At 46.8% G+C, this 22,749-nt stretch overlaps 1 protein-coding gene across 9 annotated transcripts in view; it reads left to right on the top strand.

Moving 5' to 3' along the window:
• The window catches only part of sif (guanine nucleotide exchange factor still life), a 213,069-nt gene extending 191,925 nt beyond the window's left edge, over positions 1-21,144 (top strand). For 6 of the 9 annotated variants that reach the window (XM_075695937.1, XM_075695932.1, XM_075695933.1 and 3 more), the window contains 9 exons: positions 779-823; positions 2,471-2,503; positions 7,226-7,420; positions 8,067-8,175; positions 9,168-9,347; positions 10,846-10,964; positions 11,601-11,777; positions 12,465-12,652; positions 13,557-21,144. In XM_075695937.1, coding sequence (XP_075552052.1) covers positions 779-823; positions 2,471-2,503; positions 7,226-7,420; positions 8,067-8,175; positions 9,168-9,347; positions 10,846-10,964; positions 11,601-11,777; positions 12,465-12,652; positions 13,557-14,307 — 1,797 coding nt within the window. In that variant the 3' untranslated portion in view covers positions 14,308-21,144. The remainder of the gene's footprint in view (positions 1-778; positions 824-2,470; positions 2,504-7,225; positions 7,421-8,066; positions 8,176-9,167; positions 9,348-10,845; positions 10,965-11,600; positions 11,778-12,464; positions 12,653-13,556) is intronic. The other 3 variants (XM_075695938.1, XM_075695936.1, XM_075695935.1) reach the window with 2 other exon arrangements.
• Positions 21,145-22,749: the final 1,605 nt, after the last annotated feature.

Genomic DNA, 22,749 nt, shown 5'->3' with positions numbered 1-22,749 from the left:
CCACAATATTTCGTAGATGACTAAGGGATGTGGAGGAACTTCATGAAAATGTCGGTGCATGATCATGGAATGATAGGACGTCATAATGCTATCGTATTGGAGTCGTTCAGGTGTATCATCAAAATATAGGAGTCCTCTAGTCCGCACATTCCACCACGCGGTATACTGCAGACCCAATCTGCTCTTGAAGCTCAAGAGTTGAGGAGTGGTCAGCCGTCAAAAGAAGGGGGCTTAGCCTGTCCGCCAATTAAACATTTTTGCTAACTCTGTGTGTTGACCCTCCCTTTCTTTTTTTTCTGCTAGAAGTCCTTGAATCCCTCATAAATATATTGTTGTCTATAAGTCAATATGTCTATGAAACTGGTAAGTCCCATCAGGACTGCTGTGAATATTTCGTCCACCATTTGTACAACTGCTTTGTCTATTGAGCAACAAATGTGATATCGATGCGCGAGAAGTCTCCCACTCTAAGCCATGACAACGCGAAAACACCCGGGCTTTTTTCTTTTTTGGGCCGTCTCCGAAACCATTTTTTGGGCCCTGTTTCCACTCAGTGCTTACAAATTTAATCGCTTCTGCTTTCCACTCTTTCCACACGATTGAGCGGGCTTTCAGCGTTTACAAAAACCATCGCAAAAAAAAAAAAAGAACCCCGGTTTTTTTCGTAACCAGCTACTTGTGAGCTTGGTGCTCTCATTTTTTACTACCCCCCACTTTTTTTTTTTTTTGCGAGCGGAATGTCATCGTGACGTTTCGCATTCCCGTTCTCATGACGCAGCACATGAGCGAGCTGGTTGAATGGTATGTGGCGGCGTTGCAAAAGGTAAATCTCACTCGTTCATCATCACTGTTTGTTTTCTTGTTTCGTTTTCACCGGTTTCTTTATTTCTTTTTTTGGTGTTTTCTCGAGACTGTTCGTTCTTTTTTTTTTTTTTCGTTTCTTCCTCGAATCTGCGCACACCGAGGGTTTTCGGTGCTAGCGAATGCTGCTCTTTCGATGCATCCATACGAAGGCGAAGGCTGCTACCCTTAGTTCTTTTACCGTGTGCATGCCTCAGCAATCGCTTGTATTACGTTCACTGTATTCTCAGCTTGTCCCAAAAGCTCTGCACGTGGTTTTGTTTTTAATTTTCTCGTTTTCTGACATCAGGGCGGTGACCTTGTAGAGACTGATGAGCGGCCTGGCGTTCCTTCTTTTTTGTTTTGCTTTCTTCTGGCTCGAACTATTTTTTTTGTCTTGTGGGCTGTGCTGAAGAAATGAATGAGATGCAGCATTCTGCATGTCCTGGTTACTTGCCTGTGGAAGCCGCAAGGTGTTGTAGTTGGGCCTAGTTGCCTTAGAGACTGAAGCTTCGACGCTATGTGCTCTGGTGACGTTTTCCGTGCCTGTGCCCTCCTATAGAGTGTCTGTCGTGGCCTGGCGAAGTCTTTAACCTTGCGAGCTGTTCCTTCTCTTGTCGATTTGATATTTCCTACACGTAGGAAATAGCGAATCACAGTCTACTTGTCTCAAAGAATACCGGCAGATCTCTAGAACAGGGAGGTTATTTTCCGCAAATAAAAAAAGAAATAGAGTCGGGTTTTTTTGCTCGTTTCAGTTTGGGAGTGCACTAGAAGTTGGCTTGCGTACACGCCGAAGAAATTTGGCGCCAATGCCAGTGCCAGCTATCGGGTGTTAAATCTTTTGCGCGTTTCCGTGGCAACCGAACTGCCAACGTCTGTGTTCCATTTTGCGCACGCAACGTGTAGACACAGGAACAGTTTTCGGGCGTCGTGTCATTGGAATTTCGGTGACGTTATACTCAGTCAAGAGATAGGACGATATGACAACATTATAGTGTGACAAGGTGGAGTGTCGTGCCTTACAACACTAGGCGTAAGCATATGAGCTTGAAGCAATGCAAGAGTTTGGGTTCGTTCTGTAAAACTATGTTTATGCCAGTAGCGTGTTTGTATTTTACCATTTTTTTGTGTGTGTCTTCGTTCTCGAAGTTATCTCGCGTCGTAAAACTATTCGGTACGCTTTTGTACAGCCGTCAGGCGCGTTCACATCATCCCAAGGGAAGCGTATACGTCGGTATTCACATGTTCTATGTTGGAACTGGCATCGGTGTCCTCCTTTATTGCTTTTGTTTGCTCGAGCGTAGGGGTCAGATGTTGCAGCCCTATGTGTGCTTGCATGCTTAATCGTCGTCGTCCCTTTTCGTTAACGTGCCGCGCAGAATGTTTCGTGGAGCTCATCAACTTCTAGACGTTATGTGCTTGCTTATTTCGGAGAGCACTTGCTTTGAAAACTGCGAGACCTTGTGTTTTAAAGATGTTACTGTTGTTTAATGAAACCTTTTCTGTGTTAAAGAGTACTCCTAGTTAACGGCAGTTATTTCCCAAAAGCGTGCAACCGCACCAGAACTACACCCAAGTCGTCATCCCTGAAAGCCGCAAAAACACCATTTTCGGCACTTCTTTTCAGAGGAAACCCCCTAGTACTAATGAAGTAAGCAAGGTGAGTGACATTCGAAGTTTAGCATGCCCATTCCGTTCATGCTGAATGCATGAGTCGAGTACGACACTGTTCAGAGCACCCTGTGTCGTCAATGTATGAGCTGGACAGCGCAATAAATAAATAAATGTATAGGAAAAGAAAGAGATTGTCAAACGCTGTCCAATGTTGCTTTAGCGTGAATGCGTTGCATTACGGCTCCGCAATTGGCAGGGTGTTCGAGCGTCGTCATGCAACGCCTGAGCCGTCGAGTTAGGCTGTGGTCGTGTAGTCGTTGTGTACGTAAACTGAACTATAGGCACACGACGTCACTATGGCACATGCTCGAGTATCTGACGTAATGCTCGAAGAAGCCTGCTATGATATTAGCAATGTAAAGCTGTAATCGCCCGGATTGGGGTTTGCTCACTTAAGAGGAACTATTAGCTCGGGAGCTCCTGTGTCGATATCGGGTAACGGAGAAATCGTTTTTGTAGGCAACCTAATGCCTGTTTCGATTAGCTTTGTTGTGTTTAAAAGAAGTTGAGATGAAGTAGCTGTAGCTAGTGGAATATTAATTTAATCAGTCAGTCTTTTTTTCTTTATGTTGCAAAATTGCAAATATCCTTAGTATCAAATTTGCAACGCTAACTCATCATATGAAAAAGACATCACAATTCTATAAACATGTCCTTATATGCATCTATTGTGAACAACATCTATGTATTATACAACTGTCTGAAATATACCGCTAATCGCTGAGTCGGAATTTAAGAAAGCACTCGTATACGTTCTGTGCAATTCGATGCAGGCTTCAAATTCATATATCACGTTGGTCCACTTGAGATGCTCCAACAGGGTCAGTTTACAGAACGTTATTATAATTTCCTGATGCAAAGCTACAGTTTTGTGAGCTTCATGTTTCTCTATATACATATATGTCTTTAAGCTTACCATTTTTTGGCGGAATTTGTAAAGAATTTGAGTCTTTGAAACGAAACTCTGTTCCGTTTAGTTGCTAAGGTTTAATTTAATCTCTTCAGTGCAACAAATTTAATGAAAGCATTGCTGCATCTTACGCGTATATAAATAGAAAAATCGAAGTTGGGGCCCGAGCTAAACCTTCTTCTTAAAATGGCAATATCTTCTTCCGTCAACAAATGACTCGCATGTTCGGTTCTCTTCGGAGTGCGTTTAGGAGACTGCGGAAGGTCTCGCGGATAACCGACATATTGGCATCTCTGAGGCCTTGCCCATCGCTTTTTTCGTTTCTTGATAAGGCGGCTATGGGACGTCCACAGTAAGCTGAAACTAGGCCTCGCCTGGACACACAACGAAAATAAAAAGCGCCTTGTGTCCGCTAAGCCCACCGGGAGCTTCGAAAGCCGGTTGTAGACCAACCAGTAACTGTGACGACTTCTTACTTTATCCTCATTCAAAAGCTGCCCAGTTTATTGGACTTTCAAATCGCTATACATATAATCAGCTTTTTTAGCCAAATTTCTTCTTAATGGTTTGTCTATCTGCTTTCAGGATCAGAGAAAAAGAAGTTGGGCATTTGGTATGACTCAAATGCTGTTACATTAAAGTATTTGTATCCCAATCAAATAGATTTTTTTTAGCATTCAAGCGCTCCTACGTCGTATCAAATGCGGGTTTTTACAAAGCATAGGGTAGCAAATAATGGAGAGGTATCTTCGTGCGGGTCGACGGAGCCAATCAAAAAGCACTTGGTTTTCGAAAAAGAAGACCAGTGGTAAACCTTTGAGGAGGACACCTGAGGACACTCTTCAAATTGTCCACCCAATGTGCCACAGGCATTGTCGAGCATTAATTAATGCACGTGCCCGGCGCATGCCTTCCACAAACTCGTCGCACACGCATCGTTTTTCTGCATAACAAATGAGCACGTGGTGCGACTTACAGCTCTGTGTACTCCAATCTTTTTTTTTTTTTTTATCTTGCTCGAAACACATTGCCTCGTGAGCTCGCGGTGTCGTTGTGTTGGCTCTAATAAAAAGCTTTCCGACTGCTTTCCACATCATGCGCAAAGCGTGACAATCGAAACGTAAAACGAAAAAAAAAGTATTGGAGCACGCATTACTCACGTTCGATGCACATCGTCTTGTTACATTCGCTTCTGTTCTGTTCTCGTCTCGTGTGTACGTTTTCATTCGAGGCATATGCTTTTGGCGGTTGTGGCATTCGTAGTCGTCAAACACAAAATGGAAAATTCGGCGCATCTTTCGTTCTCTTTTTCTTCTTGACGCACTGAGTGGAGACGTCATCTGCACTTTTTGCTGCCCTCTGTTTTTTTTTTTTGGAGGTGAAAGGCGCCGACCGTCTCGGTTGCACTTGCACCAGTTGTGATGTTGCCCGCTTCCTTCTTCGTGTTATTTCTTTACCGTCTTTTTTTCTCGTCTCTTGTGAGCGACTTGCTGTGGCGTTAGATAAAGTTCGTTTGATGCTCTTACTCTGTCGATACTCTTACTCTTTTAGTCTTTACACCGTATTTCTTATTCCGTGATTGCGAATGTTGTACCACCAAATTACATTACAAAGTCTCAGTCTTTACAAGCGCCAAAAGTCTCGCCTGACGCATGAAAGTTATCACCTGGCGTGCCATTCAGGCTGAGATGTGAGTGTTTCAATGGCAATGTCTTGAAAGTACGAACGCTCGCGATCAAAGCAATATGTGTGATTAGCAAGAGTGCGTGGTAAGAACGCATCACTACTTAACTGTAAAAAAGAAGAAAAGAAACCGAGCGAAAAGAACACCACCTATATAGCACAAGGCCGTTTCAATCCGATCCATAACGTCACGCCACTGGCCCGAAATTTCCATTCACAAAGCTGGCGGGATGAAAGCAGTGACGTCAAAATCACTGTTGCCTACTCGGGAGCATCCCCATTAGATTCCATGGCAGTCGGGCCAGCAACAAGACGTCATGGATCGGAGTGAAAAATTCCTTGTGCTATCTAGGTGGCGTTGGCGAAATCTACAACAAATAAACAATCGTAATATAAAAGATATAAAAGAAGACACTCCTAGACGTGTGTCGTATGCTTACCTAAAGAGATATTGGAGTAGGCACCGTAAGGGTGCATCTTAAATCCCAACTGTATCTAGCTATATTGTGAATCTGTTCTCTTATAAGTTCACTTCATTCGCATTTCACAATAAATTCACGTGCACATGGCGTAAATCATTGTCAGTTTGAATGTGTGCTGTGAAAGTTGCTTAAGGTCCATCATTCTCAATGTACGAGTAAAACTTAAAAAGACACTTTTACAGGCAGTGTAAACAGGCAGCATCCGCGGATGTCATCTGTTCAGTGATACGCAAGTCAGACCCTTATCAGGGCTCAGTCGTGAATGTCCCTATATTGATATGTAGTGCGACTGCTGTCCATTGACATTTAGTGCGACGAAAGCATACACTTCTGGCGACGGAGCGCAATGCTCTTGATCTTTCAGGAGACGAACTCGCTGCTCTAAGAAAAATATTGTTAATCCACCTTTTCTAACGATGCCAAGGTGCAGAAGGTAGCTGAAATTCTCCTTGCCCGTAGTGTACATTGCATTGAAAACTCATTGGTAGCATTTGAGAAAGGGTGTTTATCTTTGACCTGAACAAAAATGCATTGCTCACTATTGTTTGAATCCGCACCAATCACGGGCAATCGAACTATTTTGGCTGTTTTTCAACCCGTGCTTATTGAAACCGTTCGGGGGAGCTTCGGGAGTTATCGTTCGGGAGCTATTGAACCCGTTCGTTAGCCTGCGCGTTCCTGGACCTTTACTGACACTGGGAGTGGTCACAGAGGGTTCTCATGCCGTCCCTTAAGAACAGCGCTTACAATCTAAATCCGTTAGTTATGTTCATCTTCTGACGACAATAGGAAATAGTACAGCCTCTCCGGTAGCGTTCTAGAATAAAGAGGAAGACACTACTGAGCTAGCTTGCAAGTGCAGCCAAGGTAGACTTGTCCTCATAGTCTCGCGATAACATTAGATTTGCTTGCAAAACAAATCTTTTGTCGCTGACTGAATACATTCCTCGCGTTGTAGCGATGTTAGATTAGTCTTTAGTACCTCAAGCTCTTTTCGCGGTACTACCTCGGAGCGAAAACTCCTGGATATTAGTGAGGGTCTTATCGTACTCTTGACGGTAGACACGGTCTTGTCCACACCCGCTTAATCAGACTTGAGCCTCTGCTATTGGCTCCGATTGAAATCGGCAGAGCGAAGCTTATTGCTTTTGTGAACAGCCTATAGGGAATACCTGTGAGCGCTAATATTGACGACCGACTCTGACGCGTCACGATGATCGCGCGTGACGCATCATAGTTTGTCATGACTACTCACATTCATTTTGCGTCAGCCTGCTCATTCCTCTTCGCATTTCAGTTGTTGCTGGTGTCTAACACATTTCCAAAAGTCACTATGTTAGTTCTATCCTGTTTCTGTTAGCATTTTATTTCCTTCAAAACTTCTATAAAGCACGCAGGAACTTGTCGAACTTAGTCAAAAAAGAAGGCTGTGCTTCGGGAATAAAAGAACACACACACAGGTAGTGGCAGAGGGAGTTTTTGTCCTAGCCGCGTAGCTGCATCTTGCTTTTTGTGTGTGTGTGCGTAAGCTATCGTTATGGCTAGCGGAGCCAGGAGAGCGCGCACAGTGAGAGAGCTTTTGCGTGAGCGTTGCTGTTCCTTCCCCCTGGACGTCGCCTTTCCCCCATCAAAGCACCTGAACAACCTGCTGGAGCACTACCTGGAGCCCATGAAGAAGGAGACACTGCTGTCCAACGCCGAGATCAGCGCACTGTTCGGCAACATCCAGGAGATCGTGAAGTTCCAGAGGCAGTTCCTCCAGAGCCTCGAAGAAGCCATCGCCGCCGAGCCGGACTTCCATCGGCTGGAGCACCCGAGCCAATTTAAGGTGCGAGCAGCTCAATTGCGACATGAACCGTGTTACATAAATGCTGCACTTAGGAGACAGTACAGGGAAGGTAACATGCTCTTTTTTTTCACAAGTTTTACGAAATAGCGTAGTATTTCACAACTGCTTCAACAGTAGCGGCAGCATAACTCCGGGATAGAACATACGCACGTACACACTCCGCCAATATAAAAGAAAATACTTCATCTGCGTTTGAACGGCGATTCTTGCGAACGTGCAATTCTGAACATCAGTCACTTCTGTATGTTATGTTGTTCTTCTGTTCAAGAATACTGCTCATAAAACTTTTCCTCATTATAAGCAAACACAAAAGAAAATTGCCGGCTTTGAAGACAGATACGGCGTTCCCATTCATATACTGACTGAGAGTGCACCTTATGTGAAATCTATATTGTATACATGTAATGACGCGCAATAAGTTATGGCGTTATTTATTCTTGCTAGTTTTCATTACTTTCTGCGTCGAAGTCATATTTCACGTCTAATAGATATAGCGGGGACACCTTATCGCAATGGGACACATAGATCCTTCGCTGCTTTTGTTGTGCAGTGCTGTATGTCTCTTACACGTTCCCCGAATACACCTCTACCACAATTGGACTCAATGTTCTTTCTTTCTCTACAGAACGTGTTATTTGCCCTGGGCAACTCCTTCCTATACTACGCCGACCAATTCAAGCTCTACAGTTCATTCTGCGCCAGTCACTCCAAAGCTCAAAAGGTCTTGCACCCGAGTAAGTGTGCTCCTTTTAAACCTTTGCACATTTATAGAACAAAAAAAAAAAAGAAAGAGAGCGAGAGAGAAATGCCGCGCAAATTGTCTTTTGATGTGTTGCTCAGCCGAAGAATGACGTCGTTGGCATTATTACCGCGTTGTGTAAAGCTGTATCTTTATATAGATTTGATGTAACTTGCATTAAGAAATACAGACATCGGCTAAAGCTTGCTGGCGTAGCTTGATGTCATTGATATATAGAGTTGTTGGATTATACAAGACTTGCGGTGCGGTACGAATTGTACCATCAATATTTCGCTTCCAGCATAAAAGCAGTTTAATAGCCACTGTCTCTTAAATAAAACAAAAAGGGAGGACCACGTTTTTCTCCGGTTAAAGCACTTATAGTAACGGTGTCTTAAGGCGTGCCCACGACTGTTTCTGGTGTTTCGATCGAGTGTGTGAGTCTTGTTTATTTTTTTACTTATCGGCTATTCTGCGGAAATCCCCAAGATTGAGGAAGTTTCGTTAAAGCGGAAAATTGCGACAAAGTCTTAACAGGTTTCTTCAACTTCGAAGCTTTCTTCCTGAGAAACCCGTATGGGTCTTCTTTATAATTTCGTGCCGCTGTCACGTGGACGACAATTCTTCCATTACTTGTAGCTGTTTTTGCATGCATAATAATGCAATAATTGCGTCTGCAGGTCAGACATTAAAGTCAACAGCGTGACATATGAAACAAGGTCTGAAAGGAAATGCAGGGGCACACGCACGTGTTGACTACCAACTTATAACGTCAACCCGTGTCCCATGTTGTTGTTGTTGTTTTTTTTTTTCGTTTGCTACTGTACGTAGCGCTGCTAATTTCAGCTAACTAGTTGCAAAGGCTCCAAATTCGTCACGCTAACTTGCGGGTCGGCCTTCATCAGAGATACGCTCGCGCATGTTGATCGGCGATTTCCGATATCGCCGTGAGCTCAGTGGCAGTGCGCCCCCTGTACCGTCGCGCAGGCGAAGGCAACACGGCCCTCTCGGACTTCCTGCAAACGAGGAATCCCAGGGGGCAGCACAGCTTCTCCCTCGAGTCGTACCTCATCAAGCCGATCCAACGGATTCTCAAGTACCCGCTCCTGCTCCAGCAGCTCAAGCACCTCACGGACCCCGTCACCGAGGAACACCACCATCTCGCAGGCACGTCAACCCCCCCCCCCCCTGCCCTCTCCTTTATCGTTACAGTGTCCTATACTCGATGACAAACTTTTGCTTTTAATATTGCGTTAGTGCGCCCTACCGCATCAAAAGGAAAAGGTTACTCGCGATTATGAAGCTCTGTCTCCCGCATCAGGTCCAAAAAGGATCGGCGATGAGGGCCATAAATCCACCTGTGTATTTCTGGCGGCTGGTTGGGGTGGAGACCCACACGGCTCAGATGACGTCGATGGTGACGAACTTATATTTCATTGTGAGATCCTTCCGCAAAACCGCACTTCAAATAAATGCCTTCTAAGTCATGGCGCTCCAAAACGTGGTTCCGGTGGAACGCCGGCGTTGAAAGGTCGAGTTCGCCTCCATCGTGACGTCACGATTATGAGCGCACGTAATCACCCGGCGCGTCTATGAAATTATCTGAATTGGACAGCGGTGCATTTTCCATTGCGTTCTTAGGTTGTCGCCGGCTATAGTCAGTCACACGAACATTGCTGCGAGCCACCGCGAAGTTTCGAAGTTAAGAGACACAGTACTTGTACAATTTGAAGCATGCTATTCGAGTCCACCTTATAGTTTTCGTAGCTTCTTTCTTTGGTGCTTTAACCATTCATTGACAAGTGTTGCCTACGGACAACATACCAGAAAATGTTTTTTTTTTCTTGCTGAGTTTTGGTGTTGAGTACGAAGTTTCTGGCTAAATATCTTCGACCAGCACTGAATGACAGGCAGCGAGCGCCATCTGTCGGTTTAGAGCAGGAGCGCCGGACGAGGAAGAGTAAGTTTGGCACTCGACCCGCTGTCTTTTGAAAGGAAACTCAGAGGAGACAGACCCGTGCAAGATATCCTGCTGCTGTAGTATCACACATCTGATGCAAAGCAAATGAAATGTACGCCTATATGGTTCGCATATGACGATCGCTGTCTATGCAAATCCCAAAGCCTCAGGTGACTTGGGGTGAACCCTGCTTCCAGTTTTCTGCCTGTGGTTTCCCCACACCCTATTACTGAAAGAAGCTTCGGCAAAATATTTCTTTTTCTCCAATAAGCTTATTTCGATGTGTTTTGCGCATCTACAGAGAAAACAAATACTTCTTTTCGGGGATATATATATGCCGTCATTAAACTATTAAAAAATGGCGCTCGTTTTAAAAAAAATCGGGTCTACAACCGAGAATGCAGTCATTTATGTCCTATCGTAGTACAGACGACGTTGGCTCAGTGGCTGTGTATTTGTGCCGAAAAGCACGACGTACAAGACGTTCAATTCGTGCCCGGATCCCGGTGGTGTCTGAGAGCAAGAGAATCGGCCGGGCATCATGCTTTGCATGCACGTTGTAAGTACTGCAGGTTTGTTCAAAATTAGCCGGCGTAGCTCTACCACCGCAGCGACACTGCGTGTGCCGTGATGCTTTTTTGGCACGTTTGTTTACGTCACTAATCACCGACGTTGAAGTTACCCGCTTTCGTTGTCAACTCGCAGAAGCCCTCAAGGGAATGGAAAGGGTGGCCGAACACATAAACGAGATGCAGAGGATCCACGAGGAATACGGAGCCATCTTCGATCACTTGTACCGGCAGCACGTCAAATCCTCAAAGCAGGTAATCTGGCTTCCGTCCGTTTGCAATCCTTATCCCTCCTCCCATACACACGCGCGCCAAAGGAAAACAGCTACGAATAAAGGTTTAAACTGAAACATAATCGACGGTGAGGTAACCGTCTGCACTGGGCGTCCACACTAGCTAGGAGTAACCGCGTTTGCCGTCTGCTTCGAAATGGCCGAGAACTAGTCCGCCTGGTGATGGCTACATTCACATGCAAAGAGCAGGAAAATGTACACAAGGAATATCTTCGCCGTTTTTAGGTATGTGATACGCTAGGTTGATATTTGTAACAGCATTATACTTAAAACTTTTGGATCACAGTTCCCATTTGGTGAGCCTCCTTCCGCGCTGTATGCCGTTGGTAAAAAGATATTCGTGGCGTTTCATTTTTTTTTTTTTTGAGTGGTTAGAGTCACTGGACGGCTGAAATTCGGAAGATAATAATGTCATACTCGAGTAATGGGTGTATTTCCCGTATAGACTATTGTTCCATTCTACTAACACTGCGTTAGCGTTTAGTTTAAACACGACATTTTCTTAATCAGGAGACCTGTGAGTGCTGGATTCGTACGCAATACCAAGTGTCCTTTGGTCTCCTGACGTTGCTTTTTATTTTATCTGTCTTATGGCCAGCATGTGGACTTGAGCCCTGGTGAGCTGTTGTACTATGGCGGCGTGGAGTGGCTCAATATCTCCGAGTTCTTGGGCAAGATCAAGAAGGGACTGGAGTTGCATGCCATGTGCTTTGTGTTCAAGACGGCCGTGGTCTTCCTCTGCAAGGAGCGCATCAGGCAGAAAAAGAAACTCATGGTCAGTGCCCCTTTGCAGCATGTTTCTCATTACTAGTAATACATAAAGTGATGCCTTGTGTTTATACTGGTTTGCAACGCCCCCTTGTGTGTCATATGTGCCTCCGAGATATGTGATCACGCAAAATTTAACTTACGATAGCAGGTTACAGGTAATGTTAGCATTGGTTCATGTATTCTTGTCTAAGTCATCGTACGTGTCATGTCTATACACGCCAAAAAGTGCGACAAAAGTAAAAGCAAATAAAAATTGCACAAAGGTGTGCGCTAAAATCTCGCAGGCAACAGCCGTCATTCGCCGAGTCGCGTACTATGCTCACCTTGCCAGTGCAAGTTCGTCATTACTTACATGCCCTATACTAGATAGTACAATGTGAAAACATAGTCAAACATAAAAAAGCAGTTGGAGCTCAGATACGCCATTGGCATTGAGCCGATGACTGCTTTGTTTTATCCGATAAGGTTACCTTGAGATTAGCATTGATTATAAAAATTTTTGACCCGGTCGCTCAAATAAAAAAATGACGTTTATTTAAATACAAAGTGATAGAAATACGAGAGATTACGGAGGGATAAAGCCAAAGTACATTGCCGAACATTTTTTTCTTCGGTAGCCTAGTAGATCATGCCATCGCCGTAGACACACTAGGCTTAGTTTGTAAACAATTACGTCGTGGTTCTTTTCCAGGGAGGGTCGAGCAAGAACAACTCAGCCGAGGTGGAGATAATCCGGTACCAGGTGCTAATACCTGTGACTGAGGTCCAGGTTCGAGCCAGTAGCCAAAAGGATGCGGACTCGCACTATCTCTGGGAGCTGGTGCACCTGAAGTCACAAATACAACGTCGCTCAGAGAAAGTGTACCAGCTTTCAAACAGGTATGCACTTGCCTCCGTCGCTTTCGTGCGCGATTACCGCGGACTTAGATGGAGGTTCACGTAGGGTGTTGAAGGTTCATGTGCAGCACAGTCAGCGCAAAGCATCGTTTTGAACATAGGTTCATTGTGCTACGTGCGTAGCAACAGCAGCGTATGCGCGAGGATTTGCAGAAGTAAATGCTGCTAATAAATATGACTGATGTGGCTCGACAGCAGGTGGACATAAATAGCTGGACCTTGCTGTCTCGCCTTCACTGCTTTCATCCGCGCTGCTTCGCGATATATAAAATTGAAGTTAACATATTATGCTAAACCCAGTATGAAATAACACAGAAGATGAGCTGTATTGGTGTGATTAATCGACGTTTTTACATGCTTGTACGCTGACGCGCGAAATCAGCGGGGATGCCAGTCGACTGGTTCGGACATCATGTGACCTTACGCCGAGGCAGCAGAGAGGAAACGCCACTGTGTTGTTTCTGTGTAACAACATGCTGACTGAACCAGTCAGTATGCACCAACTAGTATAACCAAGTAAAATAGCGGCGTGTGAGCAATTATCATTTTATCGTGCACCAAAATCAGCTCATTTGGACACTGAGCGAAGGCACAGTAGCCTTCATACGACAGTATCCTTCAGTTTTACCTTCACGTTGTTTATTAAGGTTTAAGTTATATCACTACGGTCATGCAGCTTTGCTAATTACAGCACGCCTTCTCTCGCACTGGAATTTTTCTTTTCTCAAGAGGATCCTAAGAAAGAGCAGACAGGACGTGGCACGAGGCCAGCGTGTCGGATAGCTTTGGTACTCGTGCCGTATGTGCAACGACTTCGTGTGCCGTATGTGGACGTTGTTGACCCTCCCCCTGTGGCGTTCCTCTCTCTCTATATCTCTGTGCGCAGCACGAGCGAGTTCCGGAACGCCTTCCTGCGCACCATCCGGCAGATCATCCGCGAGTCGGTGCGCAACATGACCGTGCCGGCGACCAGGCCGGCCGTTCGCGAGAAGCCCGGCACCCTGCGGCGGCTGGGCGGCAACGAGGGCTCGGGCGCCGCCTCGGCGGCGTCCGCGATGCCCTCCACGTCGTCCATGTCGCGCACGCTGAGCGGCAAGAAGCGCAACAAGTCGTCGCAGCGCCACTCGGCGGGCGACGCCATCGAGACGTACGACAACGTGCCCTCGTCGGACCCGCGGCTGCCGGGGCCCAGCTTCCGGGGCACGCGCAGCCGCACCGTGGCCGACTCGATGAACGGCATGAGCGCGTCGGCGCGGGAGCTGGCGGCCGCCGCCTCCGAGGAGGACTCCGAGCGCTCGGACCGCTCGGACCGCTCCGAGCCCAAGGCGCCCACGAGCCTGAGCAGCGCGTCGTCCCTGTCGTCGTCGGGCGCCACGGCGCGGTTGATCCAGTCGAGCCAGCCGCCCAGCTCGTACCAGCCGCCGGCTGAGCAGGCCGGCTCGCCCGTGTGGAAGCCCAGGGCCTCGTCGGCCGACCGCGCGGGACCGTCGGGACTGAACAGGCCCGACGTCAAGGAGCAGTTCTTTGTCTACGAAGACTACGGCGGCGCCGCCGTCTACCAACAGCGGAGCCAAGCGCAACAGCAGCAGCAGCAGCAACAGCAGACCCCTTCATCTTCCAAGCAGTCCGAGTGCTGACTGGTGCCAAAGTATAGCGCCGCCCACCGCCGCCGGGTCTGCGGCTCCTGAGCCGGGGGAGGGGGGCGGCTTTTGTACATACGCAAGCTAACTAGTAGGGAAACCGGCGCTCAAAGCTCAACTTTTCACCATTCGCACGCGGGCCAAGTGGCTGGGGACCCGAGGCGCCAAGGCAACCCCCGGTTGATCTCTCGCGCCGGCGGCGGACAAAGGCGCGTCTCCTCTCTTTTCCCGGATCAGAGTACCTGACTTTTACATCGGGGGCGAGGGATAACGCTTTCGTACACCCCCACAACAGCAAACCGCGAAGCAGCGCCAGCGAAAGAAAAAAAAAAATGACGGCACTCGCTGAAGCGACGCTGCAAGTATAGCGATGCTGGCGCCTCCATGCAAGCTGCTCGCACACACGTTTCCAGAGCAACCGCTGCGGAACGTCGTTGCAACTTTCTCCTCCTCAAGAAGCCGGCTCCGTGTCAACGCATTCAAACGTGCTTCCCCCCACCCACTCTCTCCTTCTCTCGGTCTGTCCTCGTCGTGCATTTGTTTTTCTTCCATCCCCGTTTGCTTGCGTGTCTGCGCACCGTTGCGCCAGTCGCTCAGCCGATGAGCTTCATTGTGCGGCCACTGCGCCATGCTCTCGCCGGCTGTCGCTGTCATCTCCGTTTTCCCTGTACATACTTGTCGTACTCAACACACCCCCTTCGACACGTGTTTTAAAGGAAAACGACAACATCGAAGTGCGCGACACTGCGGCGTCCGAAGAGCTTACCTCGGCCTCGCGCAGGACGCCGTTCACGCATGCATGATTCGCTAAGCCTACAGATGGAATAACGTGCGCACTAAAGCTCTCCGTGTCTCCAAAAGTTCGCTCACGAAAAAAAAAAAATGAAACATCATTGCCGCTGTCACAGTTTTGCCTTTTGTTTTTCGGGGTCAAGTATGCGAACCTTCGGTTTGTCATGGCAGCCACCTTCGACCACTGAGTCATCACGAAAGCCGCGCGGCAGGATTCGGGCGAGGTCAAAAGGGGAGAATGAATGTCAGATGTATGAATGACTCGCATTTTGTGGCACAAACGCTTTTCATATGTGAGGAGCAGGTGGATATCACCGTCTGAGTGGCCGAGACTGGCTTTCGTGAATTCTCTGCCATCTCACGCGGTCGCTCGCGGTGCTCTGCTATGAAGAAGAACGTAAGAGATCGGGCAGCACTGCCACGTCAATGGACGAACCTTCAAGAGTAGTTTATACGTTATTGGCTTGGTCTCCACTATGGGGCACGGGCTATAGAAATAAAGAACGAAAGGTTTTTCGTCTTGTGCCACATTCCGTGCCGATCTTAGACATCAATAACCACGATGCTATAGTTACGTGAACTTGCGCAGGAATACGTTCGGCCCTTCGGTAATCGTTGGCTTTCTACAGGCATCCAGTTTTACCGATCCGCTCGTACGCATTTCGCTGCTTCGGCAGGGTCCCCGTTGGCGATGCTTTTGACGAAAGGCAAACTTTGAGCGAATCTTGCAGGCAGTCTCGTTCTTCTTATTCTCTTGCAATTGTTTCCCTTGCCGATGGGTTATTGTCTTAATTTCCCTTCTGCGAAACCGAAAGCTAGGTCTGCGGAGCCTGCGCATTCGCGCAAGCACGTACAAGAGGGGACAGCCTCTGCTAGACCTTCCTAGAGCTCCTTGTGATCCCATTTTAACGCAGGTCGCCGCACCTCGCCGATCTCGATTCTCCGTTTACTCTCGGGGGCTTTTCAAATAGAAGGACATGGGAGCGTCCCTCCGGAAGGATTTTCGATCGCTGCGCTCCATTTTGTTCGTGCAACCCAGGCGGCCATGTAGACGTTTTCGTTAATCCTATCCCTCTATCTCTTTCTTTAGTCTTTTGAGTGGTCGCAAACTTCGTGCAAACGTATCCTGTGGGCGACTGTTGAATGCAAAGGCTCATTCGTATTTTGTATCTCACCATGTGAATACGTCGATTCTAGTCTCTCTGCGCCTGCGGGTACCTCGTAGTCTGCTTACGGGACACGACTCATCTATAATGGCTGCGCCATTGGCGATGGTTCGAGATAAGGTTTCAACGCACTAGAGGGGGCATTGCGACGTTTCCATCCACTTGTTCATTTCGTGGTCATTCTTTAGCGCAAGCCGTGCCGAAGGTTGGGGGCACTCACACCTAAAAAACAAAAAAAAAACTAAACAAATAGAGCATATCAAATGCGAGGCATATGTGGGGTCCCATTATCATACGCAATGTGGCACGCCTGTGTTTGTATGTGTGGCCCCAGTATTGTAGCGTGCAGCGGTGGAAGATGAAGAGCGAAAGCCTGCGGATTGCTTCCTTTTTTTTTTCTTTTTTTGCCTTGGACTGAACGACGCTGCTGAGACCAGGTGGCGCTGGTTGCCCCGCGCACGAGCTGGAAAGGTGGCAAGGCTGCCTTGAGAAGAGCCGCATTCCACTATGCGCTCGCGTTGACCTGCACAGTTTTGGATTACTGTCCTCCTCCCTCACCCTCTCTCAACGCTGACGGTTAACCACGTTCGTGCGACGCAAGCTCGAAGACGTCGCCTGTGGCAACGCGTGACGAAGCCACCTGCCGAAGTTAAAAGCTCCCTGCTCGATCTCTTCAACGGCACTCGAGGAAGGGCCAAAATTACTCGGCAAAGAAAGAAGGCATTTGTTTTGCTAGTGTCTTGACGCTACTAGTCACTGGTGTGCGGACAACGCTTATGTGTATACCAATCCTGTTATTCGCATCGTTTCTTTATTGTTATTATTTCACGTGCGGAATACAGACCCTCCCTTCCTTTCCCTTCTATCTCCCCCCACCCATTTTATGCGTACCGCAAGTTGGACTGTGGGTGTTTGGAGACGCTGTTTGTACAATAATGAACTGGAATCGACAAAAAAATGCTGACAAAGGATTGCTGGAGATGTGTATAAATAATGCGAGTTGTGTCGAAACCATGCTCAAGCCGTTTTTAAGACGATGTTTCCCGACGACACATCCATGGGTGAAATATAGCGTGGCCGATGAATTTCATTACTATAAATGCATGAATGTCATCACATCTTTTCATGGTACATCGTTCCCTTGTCTGACACTCAGTGCGACGCAAACGGTCTCGGCATGTCTTACAGAACACACCGAGAAGAAGACGAAGAAAAAAAAAATGAAATGCTATGGTGAGACTTTTTACTCCATAGATCAAGAGTGTATTTAAAGTAAGTAAAAAAAAGAGAGAGGTGTGTACTTCTAGACCTATGCTACGCTGTCTTAAATGATATGAATTTTCCGCTAGTCTTCGTATATTGCATTTGGTGCTGTGTATAAACGAAGCGTCAGTGTTGTTTCCTCTCGTTTTGTGTTCAGTTCGGTTCTTTCGTAGAGGTGTGTAACTATACTAATAGAGGACATCACTTCAGCTAACCCAAAGAGCGTTGTTCTTCGTGCGACGTCGACTTGTTATTTCTTTCGCCAAAGTACTTTGTCTGATGTGTTGTTGCTCGTAGATGTTCTAGCCTCGTAGGAATAAAAGTACAGCCCATCTGAAAGAAAAGTTAACTAAAAGGTCGGTCTGGAGGTTCGTGGGAAAAAGGAAGGTCTAAATACACAGAATGCACACACAAATAACACACTCACACACATATATACACACACACAGATGTGTACCAAGAGACTATGATATATACTTATGTATATTATACAAATCATGAAATAACTAGCGAAGAAGAAAATAGGCCGTGTAGGAAAAAGAGGAAGGTTTAACGGCTCGAGAAGCTCACTTCATTCGATGTATTTATGCGATAGAATTAGAGACGGCGTCTACAAACTAGCCGTATTTCGAGGAGGCAAGCAGTGGTGAAGATGAACTGAAATGCTCTCCTGTAGAGTTGGCCGCGATATTAGCACGGTGTCTTGGGAAGTCTTGGCACCCTGAAGGGTGGGGGAGTATTTTCAAAGTGACTGGGTGTCCTGTACAGGAATGATAGTTCGGAGATGGGAGTGCAGCGAAGAAAACCATGAGCTTCTTTTAGAATGTGGGTCGGTTTCGGCTCCATACGTGTAGTGTCGTTTTCTTTCTCTATCTCTATCTCTCTTTCTGATTTTCTTCTTACCAATTTCCTTTTCTTTTCTTTTCTGGTAGTGAGCAGGAAAAAGAAAATATAGCTCTACACTTATATTGTACACTTCAACGTGTGAAGAAACATATTTGACTGGGTGACGTGTGCTGCTTTTGTGCGTGTGCCAACGAATGTGTGTGTGTTTGTGTTATGAACGAGTTCGAATGTATACTGTATACAATTTTTCGTTTTCTTTTTGTTTTTCGCTACGTCGTTGTCAGCGTGAGCAACAAGGATCAACCACTTTTTTCCCTTTACTAGGCCGCGTGTCATTACCCACGTGTGAGGTGATGTCTCTTTCGGAGGGTGGATGAAGTGTTCCTTTTGTTTTTGTCGTGGTCTGTAGACCCGATTTCGTGGGGTGTTAGGTAAGACAATACTTCAGCCTGTGCTTTTCGCACTCGTGGCCTCTAGGACTGCGCGTAGTGAGAAGAAGAAAAACATGGTCAACCACTGCACGCGGCTTTGGGGACGTGGCTGCTGTTAAATGTTGCGTATTATTTATTACGATTTGTTGTCGCATTGTGTTCTCTGTTATTCTCGCCGTCTCTGGTGACCATCCTTCGCCTTATTTTATGTCGTTATCGTTCGTCTCCCATCAACAAAAACGAGCTGTTCCTTTTCTCTTGCTCCATCTCGGCGCGCGAAGTGGGCCAGTACGTGACGTAGGTGCAATATGCTTCGCGAAGCTCATATGTGGCGCCGAGTTTAAGCGAGAGAAGCAAAACTATGTAAGAGAGGAGCTAAATACACGAGCGTCGGATCCGAGAAACGCCGATTCGTCAAGTTAGTGGTATTCGCGCAAAAGGCGAACGTTACGTGTATATATGTATTTTAACTGGTTCGTGTACAGGTGAATCTTTTTATGCTTATGCCGTTTAGTGTGGACTCCCTATCCCTCCAGATCGCTTTTTCTTACTGCATAGAATATAATAATACAAATATGCTGATTGACGTTCCTTGGTCTTGAGCTTTTCTTTTTTTCCGCCTTCCGGCTTTCCTGTCGCATTGTATTCTTTTCTGTCGACAGCTCGCTTTCTTTTTCTCATTCTTTGGGCGCGACTTCGGTAGAGAGCGTAAAGGCGAGGTATGCACTCTAGAAAAAAAACAAAGAGAGCTTTGACAACTCCTATATGCTGGTGTAACTGCTCTTCAATGTTTTAACTCCCTTTGTCAAGAGTTGCGCACACCCAAGAAGAGAACAGCTGTACTGGGAGCGTGAAATTTCGGAAAGGGGGTCAATATGTGACAAACAAATACTCTCGCATAACGGAGTTCCCAGAACTCCCTTGGTTCTTTGAGACTAGCGTCGTCTTGCCGTGCGGCCAACAATGCAGTAGTAACGGCCCCGACTGGAGCGTACATCTACATAGCTGTTAAGCGCACTCGCGGGCAGTGCTGCACCGAGGTAGAACCAACTTGCAGGGAGTGGTGAAGACATACCTGCCAACGCAGTGAGCATGACGCGTACGTAGCTGGGCTTCTTTCGCTATTTATCGACGAACAACGGGGCAGATGGCTGTCCGCACCGGCAGAAGCAGCTTTCTGCGTCGCACCAGCGAGTGCTCGAATCGAGCAGGGAAGCTCGCACAACAGGGTTTGACAGCGGATAGTCGGATCAAATAGAGCCAAGAATCACAGACCACACGGCGCTTCGAAGCATTTTTGTTGTGTTCTTTCTAGTTCTCTTGCGTATATTTTACCGAGAGGTGTACGTAGTGTACTTAGTTGGCAGTGTTTATTCGAACATTACTATATATAGGCAAGCTTACTACATGGTTTTAGATACTGGTTATTTACTCAGCAGCGTGAGCGTTTACAAATGAATAGTTTACTCTGCTTGTCGCGACATACTTCGTCCTTTTACGGAACGAAAGAGCCTGAGCGAGCTGCGATACAGTTCTGTACGAAGGAGGCGGCATTACAACTCCTGGTTATCTTGTACACTGCGTGATCTGACGGACGCACTAATGGAGAAGAAAGAACATTGTGAGAAACAGTGTTCGACTGACTATGTATGTGTTCTGTGGCAGCCTGCGTATGCTGTCCTTCAGATACGGTTCAGCGTAGCTTTTCTTTTCTTCCTTTTACACCTGTAATGCATGGTTCAAATCAAAATTTCAGGAAGAACACCATGTTCTCGTCCTTTGTCCACACATAGCTGCACCAGCAATTGTGCAGTATTTCAAGTGCGACCTGGCAGCAGCCAGTATCAGTGGCTGGGAAGATTACTTTAAATGAATTCCATTGTAAACTTTGTACAAAGGCGTATTCGTTGGAGTTGACTGGAACCTGCGAGCCGTTTTCAGTATGGCTCTTAACAGTGTGCCGCTCGCATTTCTTTTAGAGACAAGAATTGTTCTTCTGTCGGCAAGACGTCGGTTAAGGAATTGTGGACTGTTGCTTGGCTTCGGGAAACGAATGATCTGCGTGCTTCTGTTCTTTGGAGCGCAGCCATTTGCGCATGAACGTCTCAGCATTTTTTTTTGTTTACATCTTTGGCCGCACCTGTGTTTATGTGTTAAGTTGGTGTTCACGAATGCGGTGATCGCGAGGACAAAATGTGGGTGTCGCCTCTCGTCGCCGAAACCACCGAGACAAATTGATGTGGTAACTACGGTACCGCCTACTATCGCAGGAACACTTTTAGGGTGATTTCCTTTGACAATGAGTGAAATAAAAGGGAAATATTAACCACGCTGGACTGCTCGTTCAGTGTCCGTTATTTCGCGTCAACCCAACACCGTCACAGTCCCGAAACAAGGCTGTACAATATGTCGGGAAACTTATTGTAAAATGTTGAATCACTGCTTCGATAACCGCTCCCTTCGAGACACGTGTAAAACAGCTAAAGTAATATTCATTCCCAAACTCAATAAGCCCTCTGACAACACTTATAACCATTTCCCTCGTGCCATGCTTGGGCAAACCGCTCGAGCATGTCATGCTTAATCGCTTGAATAACCACAGGGGAGACAATCAATTATTTCCGCCAGGGATGATTGACTTATGCCAGTCACTCTCTCGCCAGGATGCCATGCTAAGGCTCAAGCGTGAACTTCCTCCTACTGGTAGTCGAGATAGCCAAGCCATTTTGGAACCCGACCTTCGCCATGCCTTCAACAACATGGCTCTATCTTACGCGACTTGAACATTATTATCTGTGGCAGGAAAACGCATGACTACATCCGAGAGTCTCTCACCAATTGCACAGCTGTCATTAGTCTCAATGATCAAACTTGTCCAATCACCCTGGGTACCTTGGCACAACTGGGTAATCTGTGCTCTCACCGTTCTTATTCAACTTCGCCGTGCCTTCTATCGCTACGATGCTGGCACAAATACTGGATCTCCAATTTTCTATATATGCAGGTGACGTTACATTACGGACGAAGGGTGGCATGAATGGCCACATTCAAAATTCTTTACAAGAGGCGGCAGATGCAGTGGCTAAGAGCTCCGGGTTCGTCACCCTCGAGCGCTCGCCCGCCAAATCCGGGCTGTTACTACCATGGGCTATTAGACGCGAGACGCCCAACATACAGATCAATATAAACTGGAAACAAATTTCCGTCGTATAAAAAATGCGTTTACTTGGTATGCACGTTCAGTCTAACCGATTCAATGCTTAAACACTTCAAACGATCGCAGCTAGCGTTGACCACACCAAGTGGCTTAGAGGAGAGGTGTTCCAAAGCACGTCGGTCTCCGCGAAGCAGAATTGCTAAGACTGGTACATGCCTTTGTCGTCAGTGGAAACACGTACTCCCTCCCTTATATCCATCTAACTCAGGCAGCAGAAGATAAAGTCAATTCACTCAAACGCAAACTCTACAAATTTTGCTCATGGAGAGCAAAATCGAGCTTCCATCGAGACACTTTTGGCTACAGGTGCCTTGAATACATATATAGTGAGCTCGCAGAAGCCGACCTGATAGCCCAATACCACTGCATATCCAATACCCACCCTGGTAAGTACATACCCCACTCGAGTAGGTATATTCTAAACTCCCTGAATGTTACTTCAGCACCGATGACCAAGGAGCAATTTAGTATTCCCCTCCACATTCATGAGCGCCTTCATATACCTCCTCTTCCTAACAAAGTACATCCTGTTCATCGCGAATATAGGAAGCAAGAACAAACTAAAACCATACAGTAGTACTTATCTAAACACAAAGACGGTGGTCCATGCTGATGGCGTAGAGTATCAGGGTAGCCACAAATTCGCGATATCGGTCATGGACTCCTGTAGCAGGATTGCGACGGCTGCCTCAATGGTGGCCTCTTCGGAGCTTGCGGCGCTAGC

The sequence above is a fragment of the Dermacentor variabilis genome, chromosome 6, assembly GCF_050947875.1.
Source record: "Dermacentor variabilis isolate Ectoservices chromosome 6, ASM5094787v1, whole genome shotgun sequence".
NCBI classification, from domain to species: Eukaryota; Metazoa; Arthropoda; class Arachnida; order Ixodida; family Ixodidae; genus Dermacentor; species Dermacentor variabilis.
Note: the sequence above shows the minus strand (reverse complement) of the source record. Positions and strands in the feature narration are given on the sequence as shown.